Genomic DNA, 21,627 nt, shown 5'->3' on the forward strand with positions numbered 1-21,627 from the left:
CACACCTCAGTGCACAAAGAGGAAGAGCAGTAATAGTTACAGTTAAACATCTCTCCTCTGGCTGCTGTTAAACCAGCTGATCTTCAGAACTGAGGAATTCTACTGTGTATCAACTTGAAATGACTGAAAGTGAAAGTGTGATTGAAGCTGTATATATATTTGCTAACTGAAACTAACTAACTAACTAAATAAATGATCATTTTAGAGATCAAGACAGGTTTATTGCATTCTGTCAGAGTTAAAGTAAAACATGAACTAAAAGGGTCTCTAATGGCTGGCAAATCTGTGCTTTCTTGTGAAGGGCTTGTCATCTTCACAGCAGGCGGTTTTGTGCTGAAACATGCTTTGACGTGGCTTCCTCTGGAGAACACAACCTGTCGCAACTTCACACTGTGTCCTTGTCACAGCTGCAGGTTTAAGTCAGTCTACATCACTCTGCAAGAAGGATATTTGGCAGGAGCTATTTGGTGGCATGTTATAAAACATAAGCTACAATTTGAAAGGTAATGACTGTTTTTTAGACTAAAAACTGGCTTTTTTCACCTCAAAAAGCATGGTGAGTTTTCTTGCTCTACTAACAGAATTTCTGTTAGGCCTGATATGTCTCTGCAGAAAGCATGCAAATGCATGAAATTTAATACATATTCGCGCTGACGACAACAAAGCAAATTGCTGCATCCTTCCACAGGTCCCTTGAAGTGTGAGACTTTAAGGAAGAGTGGTTCTTTTGAAGGCAGGTAGAAGGCGTTGCAGGGCTGAGAGGTGCTGCAAAGGGCATGTCCAAACAGACTTTAGGCCCTGAGTGATGGGACAGGGGAAACGGTAACAGGACACCTCACCCTTGCTCTCATGTCAACACAGCCATGTGAATCACAGCTGTGAGAATGCCCGAAGATCCAGGAGACAATAGGCGCCAACTCTCAGCAAGATCTATCTGTGATCTATGTTTTTACAAAATCTGCAAGCTTTGTAACCATCAATACGTTGGTCAGCATCGGCTGCGATTTTTCCAGCCCTTTGAAATGTTTTAAACAGTTGAGTAATAAATCTTTATCTCTCATCAGGGGTTTCTGTAGTAGGTCTCACGTGGAAAAGGATAAGTTAAGATGCAATGCATCACTGGAGTTTAAAGGGCTCAACTTAAGCACCGCTTCACTGGTGAGCCATGAATTGATGAAGGTAAGAAAGGTAATCCATATGGCTTCTGTAGTAATTCAGAAGGTAAGTAGCTGTGTAGTTACCTGCTGGCAAAGCACATTTACTGGAAAGTAGAATAAATAATTATGTGCGGTGTAAATATATATTCACACTGACTCCAAGTGGAAACAGTAGTTAGATAAATGCAGTTGATTGAAACAGGGAGAACCAAAGGTAATATAGAAACTGACTGAAGAAATAAGTATCACAGAACACATGCTGCTTTTCAGTTATCAAGTTTATTGGCAGGTCTGTGGACCAGAACCAATGAAAAGGTGGGTACCAGTGGTCTAATCCATGTTGGGTAGACTGGGTGTGCCTTAATTCTCCCTTCTAAAGATAAATTCGAGCCTTCAAATGATTTTGCCAGCAATACATAATAGCAAATGAAAGACTTTAACTGAAAACAAATCCCTTTTCTTTTATTCCCGGTTGAAACTGTTGACTTGTTGGCATCTCTTTGCAATTACATAATTTCAGAGATAGAGGGCAGCAGACATCAGTAAAACCCCCCTCAGTGGGTTCATCCATTTTTTTGACTCGCTCTTTAGATTTTTCCAATAAATGTAATCAATTTGCTTGTTCGTAGTGAATCTGTAATGCAGTACCGCAGTAAATGTATAACATTAAATTGCAAAAATTCATTTTTTCAAGTAAAATCAATCCAATCTCATCACTTTATTCATGTTTTCTAATGTTTTATTTTGCAAGCTGATGTTAATGGACACAGAACACAGTAAAATCATTGAGGTTTTGTCTGCCTGACGATCTGTAAAGCATGTTTTGTGATGATTATATTACAATGATGATTTTTTTTAAAGAAAAAACAAACTAAATTGATACATTTAATCCAAAAAGATTACACAAAATTAAAAAAACAAACAAACAGAATAAATAGTTATTTTTTAAGAATGGAATTTCATGTCAAAAACATATGAATGAAAAGAAATTTACATGGTAATATTTTTACTGTATCAGCAAACACTTTGCACTGTCATACCTTGATATCAAATTTGATCAAAATGCTGAAATTACATAATTGTTGCTCAAAACATGACATTTAAGTGTAAGGTACTTGATCGGACCAGACTATTCCTGATATAGTAAGACTAAATATTATAAATCTATCATACAATGAACAAGGCTTTACCGTGTATCCAGACCTTACTGTGTATAACCACAGTCGGTTATCTTTCATTACAGTAGGTTTCTTGAGAAAGTCTTTAATATATCAGTGCTATTGAAAACTCCATGGTCTCTGTTGCACTAATACATTGTTAAGTCCATGGGTGCATCCTCTGTAGGCTTCTGCTGCTCTTTTTTGCGTGTGTAGGCTGCATGTTCATATGTGTAGATCAAGGCGATGGCAATGAGAGAGAGCACTGTGTAAGGGATGACCAGGTAATATCCTACCTGCATCACTGAAGCCTTTCCCTTCAGGTCTACTGTAAAACCCTCAGTATACTTTTCTACAAAGGTTTCTGCCATATTGGTCGCACTGATGTTCACCACAAACAGGATGAGGACTATCACAGACAAGCATGCTGCAGGAGAATAAGTAGCATTAGAAATATCACAAACAAAAGAATAGAACAAAAATCACACCTTATTTTTTCATGGAAATGCCCCAGCACTTCCGCTTGTGCAACATGCTTACTGCTATAACATATCAGTCACTTACCACTGAGAGAGCTGCAGATGTAGACTCCAACAGGCCCCATGTAGGTTTCATAAGGATTGCTGACACTGTTGTAGAGAGAGATGAGGATGCTGCATGCCGAAAACAGCAGACAGAGGGCAAGAAGGCACAAAACCAGACCGTGTAGGACTACTGAAGCAACTTCTCTTCCTGCCAATGTAGGAATCACTAAACACAGAAACACAGGTCATTATGGTCCTACATTTAATGCTGTACTGAACTTCTATGTTTATTGAGTACAAGAGGCTGGTAAGAGGCTGCCTGAGCAGTTTCATAGGATCTAATTCTCCTTCACGATGGAAGTTTTGATAGCATTTGTCTTTATTTTGAGATATCTGTCTGGGACTTCTAATCATAACAGCTTGTGTCAGAAGGAAAAACTGTTGACAGTGTGTTCTTTTCATTATGCACACTAAGAGCGACACAGATTCTAGAGTAAGACCGGAAGCTGGTGGTCAAAATGAATCAAATTAAATTAAATTTTCCCCATTGCTTGAAGGTAGGATGTGTCAGCGACTGAAATTTATTAAACTAAAATAAAAACAGCCAACATTGTGGAGATATATGAGAGAACATCGTTGTTTGAGTCTGTTTCTAGTTGGTTGAACGGGGCTTTTGAAAATTACCTTGAAATGTATCTGTAGCTCCAAAAAAGGGGCAGGAGGATCTCTCTAATATTCCATCAAAAAGGGTCAAGGTGATCTCAGCAGATCCATTGTACAAACCAGAAGCCTTTTGTGCGCACTCCATGGTTGTTATAACCCACTTTGTTGACATGCCATATCCAATAATCCCAACAGATATAGATGTAGCCAAAGCACTGGATATGAAATGCAGAGTCTTCTTTGTGGAAGGCATTATCACTGTATTCCAGTTACACTAGTTAAACACGAATCCCAGAGTTTCTTCTCTAAAGCTCTGGTGAAGCCACAGAATGAGATCAAGGTCCTCTGAGCCTCTAAAGATTCTCTAAGTAATTCTCATTTACCTTCCTTGTTGGAGGGGAATATAGATAGCTGGTCATAAAATGTCATGTTTATGGCTGCGACCTTTGGTTTGAAGGGAAACATGGAGCTGGTTGTCATAGTAGAGACACCTGTTTCACCAACAATAATACTGGTGCCATGCCATTGTCATGTAAAAAAAAAAAAAGAAGAAAAGAAGAAATATACAGTTTATTTGTTTTTGAAGTAAATTATTGTAAAGTGCAGATGATGAATCTGAAGATCTGAGCCAAACAAAACCCAACAACTTCAAAACATGTAAAAGAAATATGTCAAATCTTTCAAGGATTCTTGATCCTGTAATTCAGGAACTTCACACACCTTCTGCTGGACTTATTAAAAAAGGTTTGCAGCCTTTGGTTTCAAAGTCCTTTCCTTGATATTGCAGGGCAATAAAACTTATTGCAGATGAATTATTTATCTTGCATGAGAAAGAAAATTACTGGAAGAGGGCTGTCACTTAATAACACGCATACGTCATCAATAAAGCACTAAAGCTATCAGGGGAGTGTCACAGATTATAAATCACATTTACACTATATAAAATGTCAAAATTACAGAGAAATCAGATTAGCGTGTTTCACTGTGGATCACATTTCACAGTTTTTTGCTATTTGCTGCTTTCTGAGAATAGACAGGAAGAGTGTTCTGCTTTTCCAGTATGACTGGAGCTATAAACCTCAGGGATACATGCCTCCTGATAAGGACAGATAAGCAGCTACAATGATCGAGAGAATCATTTTTTTCCATTCCCCTAAACCATGACGCATTCAATTCTTTGAACGTGTATTTGCTCATATTAACAAAAGACTCTTGTGTCGGTCTATCACCCATTGTTGCAGTTCAAAAAAATGATACATAATTCATTCACTTTATTTAAATCACAAATCCCCCTCGTTTCATCTCTAGTATGTAACCCTATTAAGTTAAAGCACACCTTCAGAAGGAACCACACGACTTTGTCACAAACAAACAAAAAAAGTGAATCTGTAATGCAGAAGTCCTACACACGTTGTAATAAAGTTTGTGGCCAGACTGCGGCTCCCTCTCTTCGCCAAAAACAGAGAGGATCCGTGCGGTTGCTGACAGCCGGTTCTGTGGAGTAAACACAAACTCCTCCCTCCCGGTGACAGGCGGCAACACTGAAGCGTCGCCTCGGCTTTTCCAAGACAATCTGCGCTCAGGACTGAATATTAAAGCCATCTAAGGTGAGTGATGAGATTCCTTTATGGCATTGCATCGTCTTTTTTGCACCCGGACACTTGTATATCGAGGAGGTGAGGGAAACATCCAAATTTTCAGTCATTTTCCCAGTCACGTCAAACGCCGTGTTACCTGTCCGTTACGCACAGCAGCGCGTGGAATTTTCACATTTAGCGTCCATTTCAGGTGCGCATTCAGCTTTACCGTTGCAGTGAGTGAATTCCTCGTAGAAGTCACCATGTTTATCGTGTGCTTAAATGCTCTGAGCTCTCCTTTTGACAACCTGCAGCGACTTCTGTCAACCCGGTGCGTCAGTGAATATGGGTTAATGGATCAAGCGTTTGGAGTTTTATCCTGATCCCCTGTCTTGGGGTTTAGTCTCCCCCTTCTACCTTGTTTAACCGTCATGTTTTTATTTAGAAACCATAACAATAAAAATGATCATTCTTGTCTTCATACTTGCTAGCTGACTCTTACGTGGGCTGCAGTTGTGCCAGTTTCAACATGTCGGTTACCACGGCTGCATTACTACTTCAGATATCATGAATGGTCTCCTTAGACTTGCAGTCATAGGAGGACCCAGGTTTTTGAGTCAGGTTAAAATTTGACTCAAGTTTAATGTTATTTGGTTGCTGAATGCTCTGTTGGCTCCGAAGCATTTGAACATTGGTTTTAATGTAATAATCACCAGAAATGACATTAATCCCCAAAGGGAAGAACTCTCCCCTGGGAGGTTAGAGGTCAGGGCCAGCAAAAAATCAGCATCCCTGGAGCAGATTGCTTGTGGCAGTTTGCCAGTTCAATGCAAGGGGGAAGATGCTGTGCTGTATTTGGCATTTGTTTCTTATCATACCATGGAAATTAAAAATTAAATGAACCAAGACACAATTGGGTTTGTGCTCTGCTGACCTTCAACAGGAGCGGTCACTTTGACATCCTGTACTGATGAATGGACTTCAGTTTAAACACCACGCAGAAACAGATTTGTAGTCTTGCACTGAAATTAATTCTACATGCTTTTCATGTCACATTTTTCATTTCTTGCTTGGCCTACAGTGGACCAAGCTGCCACTGTACTGTCACTACACACTATTTTGGGCCATAACATTAGCCAAGTTTATAGAGGTGCTGTTACTTGTATTAAGTCTGTTAGTCATCCTGACACAGCCAGGTTCTACAGCCTGAGTAGAGCCGCCTCCAGAATGAACTTGGATTAGTTTTGAAAATAAGAAATGTCTGTAATATCTGGTTCATTACAACATAAAGGAGCTTAAGGATCTTGCCAGACAAACCTGATTACTCTGTCAAGCAAAGGTTAGTTCTTTGAGGACCTACCAAGATTTTCTTACTACTAGACTATGAAAGACCAATCAATTTTATGTTCTCTAGAAACCAGAGAAAAATTCTTAGAGGGAAGGTATTATGCTTGATTCTTGCACTCTGTGGGATTACTCTGTATTCACTTTATATAAGGCCTTGGTGCAAACCCTTAGGTCATACGCTGTCTGAAACAAGCCATTTTTAACTTTCATCTTCTTCCTTTTAAGCCAGCTTTTTTTCCTGATTGGTCGCCCGTTGCAAACAGAAGGTTTGATCTGTTAGTGGCCAGGACTTCTGCTCCCAGCAGGAGCTTTGTGACTGGGATGACAGAAACAGATTGTCTAGAGCAGTCTGAGGCCGAGGGTTTTTATTCTTCGTGATTAACTGCACATACCGACAGCTTTTTAATATGAATATCTTCTATATGTATGACAGAAATAGGAAAACGCATAAAGGGTCTCTGTTAAATTTGAAAAATAAACTGTAATGTGTCTGTATTTCTTCATTTTCTTTTTATTTTGTAACACACCTTGCATCATTCTGCTGGTTCAATATTAATGCAGCTGTCATGCAACATGTTCTCCTTAATGCTCATTTATCTTCTCTTTTGTCTCTTATGTAGACAGTCTGTGTCTGAATTTCATTTAAATTATACAGCATAGACCCAAGGAAGATTCTGACACTGCTCTGGCAGAAGCTAATGAGGATGCAATGAAATAAACAAATAGTTTGTGCTCGCCAAGACAAATGAGTCTGTGTAAGGGAAGAAATAACATTTGACTGCTGAGTGCTGCTGGCAGATTGATTTGGCTTTCATCTTCTTGCTATTCATATTTGACTCGAGCGAAACGCTATTCGTTGAGGGTAATTTGTACTTGCTCTGCTGAAGGATACCGGATGTAAGTTAATCTCTGGCATAATCAAAAGGCCCTGTCCGTGGTATGTTCTGTACCTCCTTCTTTGTTATATCTCGAGAAATAAGTGTGAGAGCGCATATATGTTGTTTGTAATAGCGCCTTGGTCTCGTAACTACTCAACAGTTACTAGCTGCAGCAGTTATTGCCAGCTTACATTTAATTGGTGTTTTTATCACCGCCAAGATGTTCTTTTCTAGTTCTGCTCTGCTATAGATAGAACTGAAAACATGGTATGTTGGAATGTGGTGAATGTAAGTGCCTTTTAGTGTGGGTGTGCTGCATGAAATGAACAGATGTGATGATTAATGAAATCCAAAGTGAGGTGGGTAGGAGTGTGATGTCCATACCTGGAGTTTCTAACAGCTTGCTGGATATAAGCCTTAAATTGCCAATTCAACTATCTGCCACTTCTCTCTTAAGTTCTGGAAATGCTTAACTTTGACACATCATGTTGTGCTCTCTCCTAGACTGCAAATACATTAACTGCACTCTGCTTGAAGGTTTTTTTTTTCAAGCACATGTTTTTTCACGCTCTTTTCAAATAGGCGGAGAAGGAACTAATTGGTATAAAGTTGAAACATTTAGGGATGAGTCTGGTCTGACCCAGAACTCATCAGATATTTGCCAGCGGAAATGATCATAGCCTTGAAAAAGGGCTAATGAATTAGGCATGGGAATTGTCACAGTAAGATCTTCCTTTTGATGCAGATAGTATTTGTATCCAACCTGCTATTTTTTCTGCTTTCCTTGGTGGAAGTTTATTGAATTCCATTAAGCTGCAGCATGTTGCAATCGTAGGCTTGTTTGTGCTTGCGGCGAATGTTGCAGAATTCAAACCCTGCAGTCTTCCTTCTAGATGTTGGCTTCATCCTGAAAACACTAAATAATGAGAAAACATATCTTTAGTCATGCAGTGAGAGAAGATGGAAAATTAACCCTTGCTTTTAACCCTGCTATTCCATTCTACCTCCAAATACATAAATGAAAAGTAATGGGGAGGATTAACTGTATAGATCTTCTGTTTTTAGATGTGAGCTAAATCGACAGTTAAAGCAAACTGTAACTGAAAGCACTGACATAACAGTCAAACTAAAAAAGCAGAAACGGCATGTTAGTGGTGTTTTGCTTCCTGCTGTAGGGCTTTGGTAGGATACAGACAGGCCTGTAACCTCACAGTGAGGTGGGACTTAAATGACACACAAAGGGTTTTCCATGGAAGGAGGCCTTGTTACATGGATTAAACATGTGGCTGCTGCAAGGGCAGACTACAGCTGAACAAACTGGTACCTGCACTTGTATCTTTCTGAATCACAACAGTCCTCACCATCTGATCTGCACAGCTGCAAGGAAACGAAGAGACTCAACATCTTTTTTTAAAATAAGTGAAAAACATTTAATCATGTTAACATTCAAGGTTGCCACTCCTTTTTTTTTGTAATAGCCTAATTTGGCATGTAGTTCAGGGTACAGCCTTGCTAACATACTTTTGTTTTTAAAGTGTGTAACTTTCAGTACATTTTGGCCCAGTATACACACCACTACTGTGTTTTAGGCATCCTTAAAAAAGAGCGACTTGTCAGAAATGCTGCTGGCCTACGTTTAGTCTGAAAAGTTAAAGATTGTTTTTGTCTGACTGAAACGCAGACTTTTTGTAAACAGTGATGCAGACAGCCACGTCCACTTCCTGATTGGTCTGCTTTTTGTTTTTGTTTTTCAATTTTTGTGTGTACTACTTTCCCTGGCAATGGATTTCTACTAAAGAAATCTTGTTTTGCTATTGTTGTCTTTTCTCTGTAATCATACACTATATGAGCAAAAGTACTGGGTATCACACAGCAATGCCCAGTACACTACATATTATGTATCATATCTCCAGGACCTAGTCCGTCATGGCATGGCCACATGTCGTCTCCATCTGCTGGGCAGCCTGAGGTCTTTTGGGTTCTCTGGACATTATTGAGGACCTGTTATGACACAATGACGGCTTCTGCAATCTTGTTGTCTGTTGGGGAGCTGATAGCATAGAGAAGGACAGGAAAATAGCCTTGTAAATAGGGCAAGTTCTGTCCTGGCTATTCCTTCTAGACTATATAGAGGATGTGGGTGAGAGGAGGATGTTAGCTAAGCTGATGTCCATTACAGACAACACCCTTCATGCCTTGCATGAGACTGCATGAGACGAGGCCCTGAGCAGCTCCTTCACTTGTAGACTGCTATAGCCACTTTGTAGGACAGAGTGCTTCGTTGGTCCTTCATCCCGACAGCAGTCAGACTGTGCAACACCCACATAGGATAAATAGAAGCTAAAAAATACATTTGTATCCATTACTACTTCCACTGCACCTTATGTGCAAGTAAAAAGAAGATATTTTAGTGTATTTTGTCTTATATAGTAACCATTTGGACATAGTATGGTACACTAGTCTGCTTAATTATTCTATTTTTATATTTTTAATATATCTCTAATTGATTTTTTTCTTCCTGACCCTTGTGCTGCTGTAATCACTGAAATGCCCCCAGTGCAGAATTAACAAAGTCCATATATACCATGTAAACCCATGCCATGAAGCTCCCAGCACACAGTTGTTCTCCTGATGTTAATACCAGACGAGGTTTGGAGCTCAGTTATTGAGTTAGCAGAGTGTTGGAGTGTTTTACGTACAATGTGCCTCAGCACTCAGCAAACCCGCTCTGTAACATTATATGGTCTGGCACTTTATGGCTGACTTGTTGCATCGACGGCATCCTGTTACAGTACCACACTCAAATTCTTTGAATTCTTTAAAATGACACATTCTTTCACAATTGTTTGCATAGGCAGACTGCATGCTCAGGGTCTTGATTTTATACACATGCGGCAATTAGACAGAAAACACTTGAATTCAAAGATTAACCCAATACTTTTGTTCATATAGTGTTAAGTTGCTCTAAGTCGCTTGTGTCTCTTCTTGCTGCATGACTCCTTGTTGTTTTTGTGGCTGAAGATATCTTTATGACTCAGTCTTGGATGTTGTTGCCATGCTCAAGAATGGATTTTGTGGCTGATCAGATGCTTCAGTGGGATAGATAAGAATCTAAGTATTTTAGCGTCCCTGTAAGGCCAAATTGAAGTTGGGGAAATTTGCTTTTGTTTACTGTCAGCTGTGCTAAAGAGTCAGCTGGATAGTTGAAGCATTGAAACAGCTGGATAGAGATCAAAGTTGCCTCTTTTCAGATGCTTCGGAGCTCACTCACCTCTGTTCAAAGGAGGATTGTAAGTTGGCCCTGTGAAAAACAGTGGAGCTGAACACATGAGACACAAAAGAGGAGACTTTAAAATTATATTATTTAGGCCCTCCCCTTGAAAAAAACAAAATCACTAAAAGAGCTGCTTCCTGTCTCATTTATGCACCTCAATTATGTGTACCTACAATGATTGTTCACTGGCATGAAGATAATGATAACTGATTAATCATGTGAGTCATTTTCAAGCAAAACTGTTTAGCCTGCTAATTTAACAGGGGTTTGTGATGGCTTTGTGCTCTTAGAAACAGCAGTGGAAAAATTCAAGGACAGGAAACACATCTTAGCAGTTAGTATGAAATAATGTCTACTTGTGATGGTGTATCACAGGTTACATCCTGAGCATGACCCTGGATTGTAAGCATCAGTAAGGAAGCTTTTTACCTCAAAGATGGAGCCTCAGGAGAAACTAAAACTGAGTTTGTGCAAAAAAAATTATTATGTAACCATCTCATGATCCTTACTATTCATTTTAGGATACAGACCGTGTCTTTATGCTGGTGCTGGCTTGTGTTTTGCAGGAAGTGCAGCAGATGGACAAAATGTATTTTTTAATAATCACAAGGCTCAGCTGGCCAGTTTCTTAAGATATGATTCTAAAATAAAAATTAAGCATTTTTAGCTGAAAAATGGCTTCCTAAATCGGTGACCTGCTCAGTGCAGGTAGGGTGGAGCCCAGAAGAGATTAACTCCCTGCACACTGTGGCGTGACTTAGCTGAAGGGAAAGCAAACATATACCGCTCTTGGCTTAAAACATGTTCAGTCCATTTTACTTTATCCGAATGGATGACTTGGAAAAACAAATATTAGATTTTCGATGGAAAACAAAGGGCAGCGTAGAGGCTGGGTTCACATTGGCAGCTAAGAAGAAAAAAGACTCGGCTTTTGAGGATATCTTTCCAGGCTCGTTTGTTTATTCTTAGCGTGATTCAAGATGCAGTCATCTTGGGTCCACAGATGTTACACCTACACATTCCATTATAGCTCGATGTTTATGATAATGTGCAATGTCTCCAGAGTTTAAAAAAAAGAAAAAGAATAACGCAAAACTGAACCTTCCCCCTGTCTGTGTGTGGAGATTAGTGATGTTTCTAAATAGTATCTGGAATTACCTTCTTTTTAAATTTCAACCTGTACTGAACTTCCATATTCTTGCTTAGATGCATTTTAAGTGGCTTTTAATTGAGTCTAAAAGTGGCTGCGTCGCATATGATGATAGCGCATATAGAAAGCATGATTAACTTATCTCATCTCTTCTGCAGCACAATTTACAAAGGGCTCACACGATCTTGTGACTTATGTTATCAGTCCTGTATAATGTCAGGTAGGTTTATTCTCTGCAATATGTCAGCATATACAATAGCCTTTCTTTTGCATCGCCATAAACTGCTCAGTTGCAGTGGCTCTTGTCTTTACTAAAACATTATTGCCGGGTTCTACTCTTTCAGCTAACATCAAGTGCTGTTAGTTTACTAGTTGTTGCGTGTTGTAGAGTTTATCTAGTGTAAAGCACTTGGGTGCTGATCGTATGGCGATAACATGAAAGCTGGGTGTAACTGGTGCGAGAGAAAGAGTGAGTGATGGTGAGAATAAGGAAATAATGGTTTGGCTGTGTCACTACAGAGGGTGTCGACATGGAGGAATACAGTGCTTAATGAATAATGGATGCTTACTAAAGAAGCTCATTTCCTATTCATTCTTTCAAGGCTGCTGCACAGGGAGTTGTTTGTGATCATTATGTCAGTCCTTCAATATTTTCATTGTGTGTTTTCAGAAATATGATGCAGTTTGACGGCACTGGAATAACACCAGCAAACAATTTCACCCAAATACAATGGGGTAATTTAAAAGGATGGCTTATTTTCTTTGATCGCTTCACAACAACTACAGAACAACTATTTTAACACACAAGTAATTTTTTATTAGCTGACTATGTGAAGAAAAAAAATCAGAGTCACGCTGTTATTTTATTCCTTCAGAGTCACAGCCTTTCCTGGGTTTCTTTTTAACATTGGTATGCTGAGACTTGTAAAAATTGCAAATGTGCTGATCATCACGAAGGCCTCCAGTGACGGAGACGAGCATTAATTCAATATCTGGGTTGTCAGTTTTTGTGTCGAGCTGAAAAGATGTGGAGTGTAGAACAAGGCTGGATCTCGTTCATTAAAAGCACCTTTTAACTTTTGGCTTTGGGAGGCTGGATAGTTTCGAGGCTTCTTCTTTTTTTTGACTATGATGATTGTGTTGAAATGAGTTTCAGCAGTTCGATGCTGCAGTGAAACAACAGTCAGGGGTTAGCCAACATGTAGTGTGTGCTGATAAGCATGAAGCATGTGCTATATTTTCACTCCAGCCCTTCTGTAACAATTCTACAGGGTAATATAATCACTGGTCTGCTCCTCAAAAATGTGCTTATAGCTGTTTGAGGTGTTATCACAAGAGATGTTTTCCATTAGAAAATAAATCACCAGTTTGCAAAGGCATCAATAATAATTTAGATGTGAGAGTATAGAAGGCATCGTGCTCTAGGGGGTAGTTTGCATTGATTCATCTATGTAAGAAAATACGTGCCATGACATGACTTTGTCCCACTGACCTTCAGCTATGGAAATCTAATCTATAACTGCTGAAACATTTAGACTTTAGAGTGTTTTGAATGACTTGCAGCTCATAATTCCATGTCTATTCTCTTGATTTGTATCCAGAAAGATTTTTATGCTAATGAGTAAAACTGTGCCGTACTGTCTGTGTCTGATCATTGCAACATTTGGTCATGCAGTATGTTTTCCCACTGGGAAAGCACACTGTCAACAATAACACTCCCCCAAACGCTGCCAAAGCTTTTTTGTGCTCAGTCACAGACAAAGCCACATCTACACCATTTGCTTACAATGAAAGGACATTTGTTTTTCATAATTACTGTCAGCTTCGATGCCAAGTGAGATACAAAAGTGGAGACAAGCCACAGAACCACAAATCGCATCGCTGTAAAAGTTAAGAATCTAATTTTAAAATGTTTATTCGTGATATTATAAAACTATAACTGGTTATTTTGACTTCTACTCATTATTTTGTCAATCAGCAGGTTAACTGTTGTGTTTAAGGTAAATATCTGTTATTTTTAAATGCTGGGTACCTAAAATAAACATTGGGTTACATTATAAACTTTACAAAAAGTAGCTATATCTCACAAATGATAACTTCAGGAAACACCTTCTTTATACATTTATATGCTCAATAAAAAGTCTTTTTCATACAACATGATGTTTATTTTGTAACTTACAATTAAAAGTTACAATAAAATAGAAAGAAGAATATGATTCAGGGTATGTGGCTACCTTTACAAGTTGCTACCAGTTGGCCAGGCAATGTGATGTGTTTCAGAATTACATTGCCTGGCCAAGTGGTAGCAACCTATTAAGGTAGCCACACACCAGAATAAAGATTTAATATTATACTAAGTAAAGAAGGCATCTTGCTAACAATTCAGCTACCAAGCGCTACAGTCAGTCAAATGTTTGCATCCAAATGTGGTGGGCAACAGTCAAATAGCTAAACTCAGGGCTTCAGAATGTTGGTACACAAAATACAAATTACAATGTGACTTTGTCTTTTAGATCAAGCCTCCGATGTTTATTGATATAAAACAGAAAAATGGAAAGAGGATCAGCAAAGCCTCAAAGAGGAGAAGCTAGAAAGAGCAAATGTTTGACCTTTTTGCTTAAAATATGATTCAGTTTGTTAACTGATCGCTAAAATGGTTGCTGATTCAGTGTCTTGATTGGTAGATTAGATAGTTATTTCAGCTCTGTCTGCACCTTTTCTCAAAAAGATGTTTTTTTGTGAGAATAAAAAACAAAACAACACTATGTTGGTGTATTTTTTTTCATATGTCATTAGTTTAAATACATTCTGTTGGCTAGGAAAAGCATGCTTTTATTCTGAAAAAATCTGTTGTATGGAAAGTAAAACTAAGGCATCCCCCTCTAATGACATTTCATCATTTTCAAAAAATGCATATCGTATTCCAGAGCCAACAACTTGGATGTAAAGGAAATGCTTTTCATTTGCTCTAGAGCTGATAACAACCTCACTCACTGATGCACTACAAGCCCTGGAGATACAGTGATTGCAACATATGGTGATAATAAGTGAGCAATGCGTGCTAGCAGACTGCTTCCTCCTGTATTTGGCGGCTTGCTTTCGTGGCCTGCCTGTTTCATAATGTCTCATAGAGCTAGATAGTTGTGTGGCAGTTAACAGGGAGCAGGGATCACAGTCAGTCATCAAAAAGCAGAGTGGTTTCTCTCATGGAGAATCATGGCAAGGAGTAAAATGAGGTTGGAGATCAGGGTGATCATAATAATGATGTGTCTCAGGGCCGATTTTCACAGTGAGTCTCTTTGTGGGCCAAGCCTAGTCAGTGGGTGGCTCTTCACACAAACGTCTATTTTACCGCTGGTGAACTGAGGATTGTTCGAAACTTCTTCCTCCCCACGTTCATTCTCTCTGCATCTGGAGACTAAGCAAAAGACAAATATACACCATAGGGGTATGTATTTTTAATGCTGCTACGCTATATGGCCTATTTTTGCAAAATAACAAATTTGTTATTCGGCTGCAAATGTCATTCGTCCTACTTGAAAACACGACCTCATTTATGCTTCACAGTTTATATTATTTTCCCTGGGGATGTTTGTGGCTTAAATGCATTAAAAGAAGTGGAAAAGGGTGTTTGTTTGCTTTTCATCATTGTTATACCACTCTATTGTTTTAGATATTGAACATATGGATTTTATCTAAAATGTGTTTCCTTGTTTCCTACATTCAGCAGTTAGGCTTTTTATCAAAACAGTTTGGCAGTAGTGGGTGACACATGGCTGGCATTAGAGAGGGAAATGCGCTCCGTTGCAGAGAGAGGGGCTCAACAAGGAGACAGGAAAGGATTTGATCATCAGATCTGTCTTCCCTTGAGAGGGAAAACGCCTTGCTCTCTGAACATACTGAGAAACCCCCTCATTTGCAGTCTTTTATGACTGCCTACTGTAAGATGAGGAGGAAGACAAGAGAGGCTAGGACTGCTGGTTTTCTTTGAAGCACAGCATGCCATCAAAGAAATCCTAACCTTTTTTGCATTGCTGCGGTGTTTATTTGCTGGGCCGAATCTGATACGAGGTAAATGTTGAGTCTGTTGTGTGCTGAGCAGCATTTTGAACCAAATCTGACACATGCGCTCTGAGCCATCAGTGATGTCTGTCCAACTTGGCTAAATTACAAGAGGAAATAAATAAAAAGAGCTCTGTACTTCTGCCAGTTCATCGCTGTACTATCGCATCCAGCAGCTGGGCCACAGCAGGGGACTAGTTAGCTGCTTAGTTAGCCATAGAGATGCCTTCAGCTTCATTGCAAAAACTCATTAGTGCAGACTAGTTGGAGTCCATTTTCATCATGTTCAGCTTGAGTGGCACACTGTTTCTCATGTGTAGCTGCACCAGCAGGTGTTTGGTCCTTCGGCGCTTGTGCACTTTAATCCTGTAAAAAAGCCAAAACTCCTACATATCTGCTTGGTTGTTTTTCATTAGTGCACTTCCAGTAGCTTGATACTTCTGGCTACCAGAAATATCAAGCTACTGGAAACGTTAGTGTGGTAATCAAGGTGAAGCAGAGGGTTGTTTTTATAGTTTTCCCACCCTTGTCGTTACTACCATACCGGTGTGGGGTCTGATATAAAATCCTACATGCTCCAGGCCACACATTTCATCCTGCATTCCTGTGTCTGTAATTGATTCTTGTCAAAATATGGAAGGGGGTTGGGTGTACGCTGTGAAGGGAAATGAAGACGCAGAGAGAAAGAAAATAGGGAGTGGATGCACATTTGACATCATACAACAAGCCCAAGCTGGGGAAGATGAAATTTATGGAGCTATGGTAACTGGTGCCAAAATGCATCCCCCAATGATAAAGAGGAATTTTTAACACATCTTTCATTTGCATATGTCCAATTAGGTTTCCTTTAAATCATGCTGGGGTGATGGCAACGGGGGGTTTCTGTTTCCGGGTTCCCTCCCCCAGAGACGTCATTGGGATGCCAGCCTTTTTACATTTTGATCCTGAATTCATTTCTGTGGGTTTTTTTGGGGGGAATTATGTATACAGTTAGTTAGCACTTGGCAAATCTACATATGCCCCATAAGCATTTTTATAAGGAACCAATTTTGACGTCTTTATTGCACAAAAAGCACAAATATTTGCTTTTAAATGTGAAGAGTTGCAACTTTCCCTGTTCTAAATTTGACATTATAGTAGTTTGATTGCTGAGAAATCAAAATAAGAAATCGAACAACCTCTTTTTCACACATGAACTTTCAGTTTTGGTTTAGGTGATAGTTCTGGCAAGACGATGTGCAGGAAACTGTGCACACAACATTGCTTTCTCACTGGTAATTCAACTGATAATTAATTATTGTGTTCAGTTGGCTTACACGCACTCTTTGGTGCTGGGGAGATTGCAGATTGAAGACCGTTTGATGTCCAATCAAACCTCACGTGACATTTGCTTTCTCACATCTTCACACCTCAGCACCTCTGTTGGGTGACATCTAGAATAGTTCAGGGCTGCAGTGCGTATTTGAAAATGGCATATGCTGGTCTCTCTAAAGTTTAGAGAGACCAGCATAGGCCATTTTCAAATGAATGGTTTAGAGTCCAAACCATTAATGCATCAATAGTGGGGGGAAAGTCAAGAAAAGGGGAAATTAATTGTCACTCACACTTCCAAATTACATTGTTTAAGGAGACTAAATATGTCATAATTACACACAGTTTTGCTGTCTGGATTTACTAATATGCAGTAAATATATTCTACTGTGGGCTCTTATCACTAGACTTTCTTTCACTTTTGCACACCCAGTTTGTCAAGTATAGATGAGATATTTGTAGCACATCATCTATCTCACTCTCAAACACACTGCATATCATTAGAAGACGGTTAAAGTTGCTGATTCAGGCGTTTGCTTTAAAAAAAAACCCCAAAAACCCTTTTTCATTCAAGGAAATGATGCCCCCTACTGTATTCATTGAAATGTTAATTCAGGCGCAGTGGATTACAGAATTGATTAATTTGTATTTTATTTCTAGTGAAAGATATTGTAATAGTAAAACTTTCTCTTAAGGGCTTCAACTGCATTTTATCATTGAAATCAGCATTGATCTGTTTCTATAGAAACCGACTATTAAAACGTGTTCACATTGTTGTTCTGGAGCAGAAGAGAACTTGATTAGCAGGGGCATGTTTTACTTTCAACCTCTGGGTTCTCACAAGAAATGATTTTTTTCTATATCTGCATTCCCCAGTGTGTAGCACTGAGAGGATTTCCCTTTCCAATTTAAACAAAGGGTTTTGTTCACATCTCATTTATACACAATCAAATTTTGAACTTTCAGATAAACTCATAGTCGAGCTACAAAGTAATAACACAAAATATACAGATCTGATATTTACGATTAAATTGCTAAAAGTTCAGAATGCAACAAAAATGGATCGTTTTGCTACGCCTTGCCTGAATAATTGTCAGTTTTCAAGCTTCTGTGATGATTGGCACAAAACGTTAGAAATGCTGTGTCCTTGATTCCTTACAAGAGTAAACAAAAGCCGGCCTCTCATCTCTGGTTTGCTCTAAAGCCAAACAGTGATTCCACTCAATAAGAGGACGGTGAGATTGTCGGCTTCTAAATGGCAGTCATTGAGAATTCCTGTTGCGCTGCCATTTGTGATGGTTTTTGCATTGTCACCAAAGATGCGTCTAATTAAAGCAAGCCACATTAACCAGAGTAATTGCATTTTTTTCTCGCTGTTAATGTGTCTGCGCATGAATTGGAGTGAAACGGTTGCCGGATTGGTTTACATAAGCTATATTTTTGCACAAAGAATAAAAAGGCTGTGGGTTTTTATTGTAGTGAAACAATTAGATTCTATCAGAAGGCAGATTTTTTAAAAATTCAGTAATTAAAACACTGTTAGCTGAGTTCAGTTTACAATAATGTGCGGTGTGATTACAGTTACCCATTTGTCTCCTTTTTATAAAAGTTACAGGGAAGTGTCAGGAACAGGAAAATAAAGCTGGAGTGAATTCTGACAGCCTCTCTGAGTCACATCAGCTGATTGGCAGCCACCCTGATGTCATTTGTTTTTGTGGGGCAAGGACAGGTCACGCTGACTGATCTGTATTCCCTCTTTCTTTCCTTCTTTTTGTCTCTCTCTGTCTGTTTCTGAGATTGTCTCACTTCCCCCTCTTTACCTCCTCAGGCTTTAGATTTTCATGCCTTTTTTTGTACCAACTCCCTCTGATACCCTTTGTATCTCCACTTTGTTTCCTTCTATCTTGTGTCTTCCACTGAAACAACGCCTGTTAGTTTGAATGAAAGAATGCTAATGAAGTCCCAGATATTAGAACAAGAGTTTGTTTTAATGCTAGAGATTATCCTGTTCCCAGTTCCCTCTTCTTACATGTCTCTTTGAAGCCATAAGAAAGGAAAATGGGTGCTGTTTATGCCAGAACAACACAATACTTTGTAAGGGCGACCTTTGTGTCATTTATATTTCTGAGCTTTAAGGATGTAGGAAAGTAAACAACTGCGTTACGACACTGTAATCAGCTTCAGCGTTTAAATTTGTGGTTCAGTTTATTAGAACTGAGGGTAAAATTCTTAGACTTTTTTGTGGGAGGCTAATAAATAATGCATCAAAAGCATGACTGCAATCACAATAGCCAAAATGGGTGGGCTGTCATCACAAGATATGTGATGATGTCTAGACAGATGGGTGCCATTTGTATCAAAGCTAAGTGGTCCTGCAAAGATGTGTTGTGTTAATACTAAATCTGTTTCCACTACAGCGTCATGTTGTAATAAAACATCTTCAAAGGGTAGACTGATAATTTAACTTGTTTTACAACGGCAAGCTGCACTAATAGGCTAATTGTAGTTAGGTCATCAATCGATCTGACAAATCTTGTCTGATACTAGTGGATTTTGGGAGATCTTGGGTCTCTCTATGAGCTGCCAGTTCTGCCGCTTGTCTAATCACTCCTGACCCTATTAGAAATGAGTCTCTCTTTGTTACTGTGCGGTACTGTCAGTTCTAGGAGAACAAAAAGTGCCATTGTCTGTCATTGCCCTTGCTGGGATAGAAGTAATCTGTGGCAGTTGAGCTGCCTCAGGATTGTTATAATCCAGATTCAGTATTAATGACAGTCTAATCCATGCATTTTTGACCCTCCAGAGAGGCTGACATGGCATCTCTGTTGTTATTTGCTTGTGTAATGTCACTAATTCTAAAAATGGAGGGGGCTTGCTTTCAGCTTATGTCATTTGGCAAGCGTTACTCTGTTCAGATTTTTGTACCGCCAAGATGCTGCACTTGCCGATACTGACAGACAATGCACCTCTATGTTGTTGCTGGATTTGCCAGATATATCCATAGATTCACTTTGAATTTTAGCAGCTTTGAGAAATGCTTCATGTGTCCTTGGTTTTCTTCCATTCCTGAAAATATTCCAGCATGAGACCCATGTGCCTGAAAAACATTAATTGTACCCCGTAGCACCACGGGGTGTGTTTGCTCACCCATGCACAATGTGCATTGAGGGCAAATGACATGAATAGTGCTCCTTTTCATCAGAATGCACTCAGAAGGGGGCTCTTTTGCTTTTTGTTCATCACAAAGGGATTCAGAGATAGATGAGAAGATGTGTGCGAAATCCATCACACAGCTCCTAGCTTGGCACAGTGATCAGTAACCCCCCCCCTCCAACCAGAATCCCTCCTACACTTTCTTATCTTCTGTTCTCAGAGCTGTGCACATGGGGCCTTTTGTTTACAGCTCTTCGCAACGATTCACACCAGTAATCCCTGTGACAGATAGCATGACTGTCTGACAAGCCCGCAACCTATAACATCCTATTTAATAAAGCCAAGACTGATACTGGGTACAACTTAGTAATAATACTGTGCCTAGCCACAATATGTTTTCACGTTGGTATTCATAAAAACGGCTTTCCACACTTAAAATTGAGAATAAAAGGCCATATTTAACTCATTTTTTTTGTTAAACTCCACTAAAGCATATTTTCATGATTCAAAATAACCCGTTTACCCTTTAAGGGAACCATCGACCAAATTAAGCTATCCACACGCAGTAATGTTAAAGAGCGCAATGAACAAAAAGAATGCCTGAACAGAGCGTTCAAAGCAGTATGAAGACTGAGTTAGCTCACGACGATCACGTCTACATTATTTTAAACTTTGGCTGTTTTTATTACGAGCATCCAACAACAACAAGTCTCCCTTAATCAAATAAATGGCATTTTTACTCGACTCAAAACCTGCGACCACAAAAACTGTCCATGCACTAGAAAATGAAACGCACACTGAACTGCACTGTATTCTACATGAAACACAGCAAACAAATGAGCTCATGTTCTTGCTGTCAGGAAGTGAACCTCAAGCTTCTGTGGTGCTTGTATAAAGAGTGTCTGCACTCACCACATACTGCCTTTTTTGTTTCTGGAAATGGTTTAGAGGGTGAGGGCGGCATGCAGCACTGACCAGGCCTGGAATCAAACCAAGACCACTGCAGTAAGGAGACGACCAATACCACTGAGTTCACTCATTTATTGTGCTGTAAAAATCAAAGTATTGTGTTTTATTTCTGATAATATTAAGACGTTTTTAATCGGTGGAAGCTCGGTGGAAGCATAATACTTTGTGACATGATAAGTACTGTGAAAAATGTCATTAAGTGGGACTGTACTTCACTGGGAGTACACAATATGAAGGCTCTCGATATGTTTATTACTAGGAAACATTCCAGTTTACTGACAACAACACCAGTGTTTCATAGCAGGAATGTTCCAGCCTTGTGAATAATCTCTTTAGAAGTCAGCGGAAAGCACACTAGAAATGAAAGTACACATTTGATGATAGACTGTAAATAAATAATGAACA

At 39.3% G+C, this 21,627-nt stretch overlaps 2 protein-coding genes across 3 annotated transcripts in view; one reads left to right on the plus strand and one right to left on the minus strand.

The window, feature by feature from the left end:
* Window positions 1–1,054: 1,054 nt before the first annotated feature.
* LOC102310721 (clarin-3) lies at window positions 1,055–3,884 on the minus strand. Its single transcript, XM_005919491.3, has 3 exons — window positions 3,523–3,884; window positions 2,879–3,064; window positions 1,055–2,741 (listed from the first exon to the last, which is right to left on the minus strand). The coding sequence occupies exons 1-3, from the start codon at window positions 3,752–3,754 to the stop codon at window positions 2,464–2,466; spliced, it is 696 nt and encodes a 231-aa protein (XP_005919553.1). The 5' UTR covers window positions 3,755–3,884; the 3' UTR covers window positions 1,055–2,463.
* A 1,128-nt stretch (window positions 3,885–5,012) lies between these two features.
* Window positions 5,013–21,627, plus strand: part of ptprea (protein tyrosine phosphatase receptor type Ea) — a gene marked incomplete in the record, with an annotated part of 71,005 nt that continues 54,390 nt past the window's right edge. The window contains 2 exon segments of one of the 2 annotated variants that reach the window (XM_042219751.1): window positions 5,040–5,108; window positions 21,202–21,258. 2 annotated transcript variants of the gene reach the window in all.

Source organism: Haplochromis burtoni, unplaced genomic scaffold, assembly GCF_018398535.1.
Source record: "Haplochromis burtoni strain Fernald_Lab_line unplaced genomic scaffold, NCSU_Asbu1 Contig_37, whole genome shotgun sequence".
NCBI classification, from domain to species: domain Eukaryota; kingdom Metazoa; phylum Chordata; class Actinopteri; order Cichliformes; family Cichlidae; genus Haplochromis; species Haplochromis burtoni.

Bases quoted from the DNA above. Each gene is read 5' to 3' on its own strand.
- LOC102310721 (XM_005919491.3), bottom strand. From the start codon at position 3,754: ATGCCTTCCACAAAGAAGACTCTGCATTTCATATCCAGTGCTTTGGCT. The intron at 3,065-3,522 runs GTAATTTTCAAA...TTCTGTGTTTAG, and splicing joins AGCTACAGATACATTTCAAG to TGATTCCTACATTGGCAGGA. The intron at 2,742-2,878 runs GTAAGTGACTGA...ATTCTCCTGCAG, and splicing joins CATCTGCAGCTCTCTCAGTG to CATGCTTGTCTGTGATAGTC.